General features: G+C 38.0%; 2 protein-coding genes across 2 annotated transcripts; one reads left to right on the top strand and one right to left on the bottom strand.

Moving 5' to 3' along the window:
- The first annotated feature begins 876 nt into the window (after window positions 1-876).
- Window positions 877-1,713, top strand: LOC122282183. Its single transcript, XM_043094155.1, has 2 exons — window positions 877-984; window positions 1,048-1,713. The coding sequence occupies exons 1-2, from the start codon at window positions 877-879 to the stop codon at window positions 1,711-1,713; spliced, it is 774 nt and encodes a 257-aa protein (XP_042950089.1).
- An 889-nt stretch (window positions 1,714-2,602) lies between these two features.
- On the bottom strand, window positions 2,603-4,091 carry LOC122314760. Its single transcript, XM_043130342.1, has 2 exons — window positions 3,564-4,091; window positions 2,603-3,326 (listed from the first exon to the last, which is right to left on the bottom strand). Exons 1-2 carry the CDS (start codon window positions 3,786-3,788, stop codon window positions 2,955-2,957), a joined length of 597 nt encoding a protein of 198 aa, XP_042986276.1. The 5' UTR covers window positions 3,789-4,091; the 3' UTR covers window positions 2,603-2,954.
- Window positions 4,092-6,520: the final 2,429 nt, after the last annotated feature.

Below are 6,520 nucleotides of genomic sequence, written 5' to 3'. Positions count from 1 at the left end.
ATATTCAGTATTTGCTTATATTTTCTATTATTTATTTTCTGCAATCATATTCATATTTATTTTTAGCAATCATATTCATATTTATTTCCTGCAATCATATTTCATATTTATCCTTTAATGATTGTATACAGTGCTTCTTTACTCTATAAAAGGAATGCCTGGCCTCAGCATTAAGCACAACTTATTTTTAGAACTTCTCCCTCGACTCTAGGTACTACACCCAGAGCCTCTCTTCTCCCTCACCTTCCTTCTCTTCTTCTATGCTTAAGAGATGCTAGACATAAATATTAGCATATAATTTATATTTATCTACTAATATCTTATGTACTTATTAGAAAAACTATAAAGAGTTTTAAGTGTATTAGGCCATCAAAATTTAGTAATAATATTTGAGTGATTTTCTTTCTTTTTTAGTTCTTGCTTCTTATGAATCTATGATAAAATATTATTAACAATAATATATATTTATAATATGGCAAAACCTTATAACCGGTCGGGCTGCTTTTCACTTAATAACAGCCCTTCAATTATGGTGCGGCACGTGTCCAATTCATTTTATTTGTGATGGATCCGTTTACACCAAATCATTTCTTCAGACCCTTTGAACCCAGACTTCTTCTTCCTGGGCCACACACCCCTCTCGCTGAACACCTTGCAAATCCCCGGTATGAATTTCTTCTTCCTCGGCCACACACCGGCCACTTGAGAACACTGGTCACCTGAAAAGTCGCGGGTCACCTCCTCCTCTCCATCGAAGTTGTTCACCATCGGAGACACAGGTCACCTCCTCTTCATCAAACTAACCTACTCGGAAAGAATTAAAAAACATATGCTTTTAGAGAGACAGAGAGAGAGAGAGGTAGAGTTGCGGTAGCAATGGTGGCTGGGAAGGTGAGAGTGGCCATGGGGCTGCAGAAGTCGCCAGCGCGTTCGGCGCAAGAAATGCTACCGAAATCGCCATTGCCATCGCCGAGCTTGGGGAAGGTGCCTCAGAAGTCGTCAATCTCGTGCTCCTTTGGGGTGTACTTCCCACGCTTCTCGGCTTAGGTCCAGCCTCGACCACCTGACGTCACGGAGCTTCTTCGCCTGGTCGAGGAACTCCGGGAGAGAGAGTCTCTGTTGAAGACTGAGCTCCTCGAGTACAAGCTTTTGAAGGAGTTCGTCGCCATTGTTCCTGTCCTCGAGAACGAGATCTCCGTCAAGGATGATGAGCTCCACAGAGTTTCGAAGCGAGTCGAGTGCTTGGAGATTGAGAACCAGACGTTGAGAATGAAACTGGAGGGTCTGAAGACGAAGATGGATAATCAGAGGACAGAAAGCGAGGAAAAAGTCAAGGCAATGGAGGCCGAGATTTCAGAACTGAAGAGAACAGCTTCGGATTGCTACAGAGCGGAGCTCATCCTAGACAGCGACGAGCTTTCATCTTCCCAGAGGTTTCAAGGCCGAATGGAGGTCTCCATTAAATCAAATCTCATCAAGAACTTGAAGAAGGGGACAAAATGTACGGAGAGCGGTTCGATTTTTGAGAACCAGAAGCTTGAAGGACCGGATTCGAAAAAAGAGGATACCAAAAATGAGAGGCCGAGGCACTCGAGGTGCAACTCGGAGGACCTTACCGGTGTTCTCAGGTTACCGGTGTGTGCAGATGAGAGAGGAGTTCGGAGAAGTTCTGAAATTACACTATTTCTTTTCGTAATACGTAGTGAGTTGTAATTTCTGAAATCAATCGGCTGATTCTCCTTCAGACAGCTTATTGTGAGCTGGCCTACGTGTCACTTCATGTGTAGGGGCTGTTATTAAGAGGAAAACAGCCCGACCGGTCCGAAGGGACTCTGTTATAATATTATATATTTAAAACATATGATGAATTAAATTTTCATATTTAAGATTAAACTTTATTTTATAAATTATAATAACATTATCTTATATATAATTATAATTTATATTATTATATATTATATATAAAAATTATATATAATATAAAATATATAATAAATAAAAATATATAAAATTGTACCGGTCTGGTCTAAACATGACTGGAACCGAGACTAGACTGGTTTCAGCCAATTTTCCATTTTATGAAACCAGTTTCGGCACAATCGGGCTGGTCTGGGCCAATTTTTCGATTTGTCGATTAAAATTTAAATCCCTAATCGGCTTACCTTTATTAAAATCTTGATAATAATAATAATAATATTGTAAACGTGGATACCGAAAAACCAAGTAAATCCCGACGAAGGTAACTGGGTCGATATCTTGGTGCCACCTTTGGCAATCACGGCTGGTTCAGTCGGATAACAGGAGGTGTGCAAATTATTGCCAGTGGCGCCTTTAAGTTTTGCTTTGGAAAATGAGCAAAACGAAACTAACGTCATCCTTCTCTCTCAATACTGATTGTCTTGGAAAGGTGACCGCCAGACCGATCATCTGAAAGGGCATCATAGACCCATTTGTACCTCTGCCTTAGACCTCAACATGGCATCATCATAAATTTGGCAACAATCATCTGTACCAAAACTGTAGTGGCCAATGGGGACAAGAAATCTATATTATTTGCAGGCATTTTGTCTAGTGTGAGTGAAGCTAGAATTTCGGAATTTCCTTTGAGCAGAAGCATAAATTCAGTCCATCATCCTTATATCTCGCATACTGTCTCAAAGACTTTATAAAACAAATAAAATACTAGAAACAGTACTTCTCATAAATTTTTACATTTACTACTTTTTGAGTAGATTCAGATTATATATGGATCTTCCATAAATTCTTAGATCTGAAATGAAAAAGAGATCAATAGACCCATAAATACTGTAGTGTTCATTTTTTGTTAATTTCTCCTCCACTTCGATAATTTTTGGCATCCATATTCTTCTACCGAGTACAACATCAGCACCAGAACCAGTAGCTTAATTAGCATATATGCTCCACTGCCTGCATGGTCCACAGATTGACATGAATCAGTTTAAGAGGCTTAAGGTGTTGAGGGACTTGACCGCAGGGACTCGGAGTGGTGGTGGGCTCTGCTGGGACGGGAGCGAATGGACATACTTGCAGTTGGGACAAGAGGGAACAGCTTTGGAGAGAATGACAAGGAGATGACAATTCAAGCAGGGCAAAGCCATCATGTTGTTGCTGTTTATTGAGGTCATGTGTTTCTTCTTGGAGTCATCAATAAGTACTTTATCAGAGCTGTCGCTACTGCAGTACTGCTCGGAACAATTGGAGTACTCCTGTGTTGCGATGTTGAGTTCAAGATCAAGCTTTTGATCCTTGGGCCAGCTCCAACTCTTTCTAAAGGTCTTTCTGTTTAGATAATACATCCTTCCAGACTGCAAGAGCAAAAATGGGGAATCAGAATATCAAGTTACTTATAAATATGCACTTAATAATTCCGAAGAGGCAGTTCTATCAGTAGAATCAAATTCCCAAAGCAAAGCTACCTACTCTAGAGTGTAGAACATATATAGGAAAATTAGGACATTGGGATAAGTTAAAACTATTTCAATCACAGAGAGAGAGAGAGAGAGAGAGAGAGAGAGAGAGAGAGAGAGAGAGAAGAGAGAGACTTCAAGATCAAGGCATTGCTCCCAATCCAATGGCAGAGGGTCTTTGAGTTGAAGATCAACACTTGTGTGGACTACTTTTTCATCAGTCTTCAGCGGATAATCACTGAAAAACTTCCTCTTCCGAGAAGGGTTGCTGTTAGATTCTGAAGATGAGCTATAGGCCGCGCTGCTAGTCTTGTTGACAACAAACTTTGTTGGAGCCAAAGACAGCTTCGGAAGTTCCATTATATATATCCTCCAAATTCTCCTTTGAAAGATCAAGTATTTCTTTGTCAAGAAGCTTCTACTACATCCGCACTCTCCCTTTCCCACTCAATCGTTATGATCTGCAATGATATTGCAGAAGTAGAAAAGAAAACTAAGAATGGAGACTGCAGGGGAAATGAAGCAACTAGTTCTGAGCAGTTGAGGGAAACAATACTCGGGAGTTAAACAGAAGCGTAAAACGCTGGACACCCTCAAAGTGCCCCCACCACCTTTGGATTGCAAAGAGTCATGCAAAGAGGTCGTGGCTACTAAAGAGGGTTCTTAAATTGCTTTCATCAAACCTATTAAAAGGAGGGCAGGCCAAAGCATTTAAGGTGGCAATTAAGTAGGTATCACTTTAATGACCCTAAATCCTACTCTCCTTCACTGCATTTAAAACCACATTACCGCATCAAAATCTATCTCTATTGCAACCCAAATTCTAAAAGAAAAAAAAAATTCCACTTTTACGATTTTCTTCCAGTTTGCCTCTTCTTTTTCTTCTACTTTTTGAATTTTGCAGCGGGGTGTTTCTTCAAGCATGCCTCTTGTTTGGCTTATTCACTTAATTTAAAACCTACTTTATGAAATGCTATAGTTATGAAGAAATAAACTGAAATGGCGTATGATCGATATGTTAAATCTACTATTATCAATCTAATGTAGTATTAAGTTATGTAGATTGTGGATTTATTTTTGTGGAATAGTGGTTAAAACATTTCTCATGTCCAAATATATATATAATTATATTATATATATATAGGTCAGTTAATGGAGCTCTAAAAATGTATCATAGATAAACTGTACATCTTCCATCGTATCGTACAGACACTTCAAACTCAAATGTTATTTGGTGCTGACCAGCTTGATATAGATTGGTGATCTTATGATTGGGTTTATGTATCTGATTTAATTTATAGTGATATGTTTGATTACTTTTGCTCAATAAAGTCCTCAAATTATTATGAACATATGATTAATTAGGTTCCACCCAATGAGATCTAATCATAATTTCTAATCGTACGAGATGAGGATGAATGCAAATTCTAGGGATCATATAATTGCATGTCAACTGAACTCGATCTTGATTCAATGAACTCAAATATCACATATAGATCATCGATCTATTTGATATTGTCGAGCAATGATATCTTAAGTGATCACATCTCCATAATATTATAAATGTAATATGATAACATGATGTATTGTGAGAATATTAATTATATTATGAAATTCATGCTCTCCTAAAGAAATATAAATATCCTTTTAGGCGAATTAAAGAGATTATTATTAGTATGATCCATGGCTGCACGTAGTTTGGTAAATGCTAATTAATATAATTAATTTGATACTGAAGGATTTATATATAAAAAATAAACAAGGTGATAGTAAATTATATTTACAAACATTACAAGAAAAATGTTTATTTGCAGTCAGTTATATGTTATGAAACAATTATTTTCTACTAAAATGAGTTGATTCTCACTGCAAATAATCACTCTCACAAATAATTTGTCACAAATATTCGTTTTTCTTTAAATAGGTCACGACAGTGACAACAAACGAATATGGGTTCGCTGAAGTAATGCATGTGACTTATGACACCCCCAACTCCCATTTACATACACGTGAAAATCGAGACGTCCGGATGATGACAACACGGGTTACGCATCCCATTGCCAAGTGCCAAGTGCCAAGTGTGTGGACAAGCAACATGTGTACAACAAAAATAACGCAGCTGTAACATAAAGTCTTTCAACTAAGTACAAGAATTTTATTTAAATACAAACTCGATTAAAAAAAGCATAATAAAATACTACAAGTTTTAACATTGTCTCAAATCCAAAATGCATAAAATAAAGGTAAGGAAAAATAATTTCCAACAATACAACTCCAAATTAGTAATCGGGCGGAGTCACCTCCTCAGGTTCAGCCTCCTCCTTATCATCTGCATCAAAGTCTACGATACCAAAGATGGTACCGCAGATAAGTAATAATCTAACCAAACCTCAAGATCAAAAAATATATCCATGCCACAACAATATGCATGAACATGATGTCATATGCATATGTGCCGAAAATCATCATTTTTCCAACGCACGCCAAAATCCCATTTTGGCCCAAAATATTTACTTCAAAATATTTCCTCGCCATTATCCCAAATAATAGCCCAAAAATTTAATCTCGCCATTTTTCCAGAAAATGACTCATTAACCAAACCATCAAAGCACTGTAGGTCGGAATCACAGGCGAGACTCTACCACCATTCCTGATCACCACCATCCCTACATGTGTACCGTAGGTGGGAATCACAGGCGGGACTCTACTACTGTCCTTACTTACCACCATCCCTACAAGTCCATTTGTAGGTGAGAATCACAAACGAGACTCTACCACCATCCATGCTTACCACCATCCCTACATCACGTGTACCGTAGGCAGGAATCACAGGCCTATATTGTTAAAATAAAAATATATTTAAATCTAAAAAGAAGTTTAAAAAATACTTACAGCGCTATATAATATCTTTCGAATGATCAATAGGCTACAAAAGGAGAAGGAAAAGCAACGTAATAGTATAAAATACACTGTGGCCGTGGGTTGTAAAATACCCACTTTTGAATAGGGACGAACCAAGACTTCAGATTGATAGGGAATGACTTAGAGGTGTTTATGAAGCTAGTGGAAGTGGAGGTTAGCCGTGGGTGGCG

This window comes from Carya illinoinensis, chromosome 1, assembly GCF_018687715.1.
Source record: "Carya illinoinensis cultivar Pawnee chromosome 1, C.illinoinensisPawnee_v1, whole genome shotgun sequence".
Taxonomy (NCBI): domain Eukaryota; kingdom Viridiplantae; phylum Streptophyta; class Magnoliopsida; order Fagales; family Juglandaceae; genus Carya; species Carya illinoinensis.
This window is presented reverse-complemented; position numbering and strand designations above follow the sequence as displayed.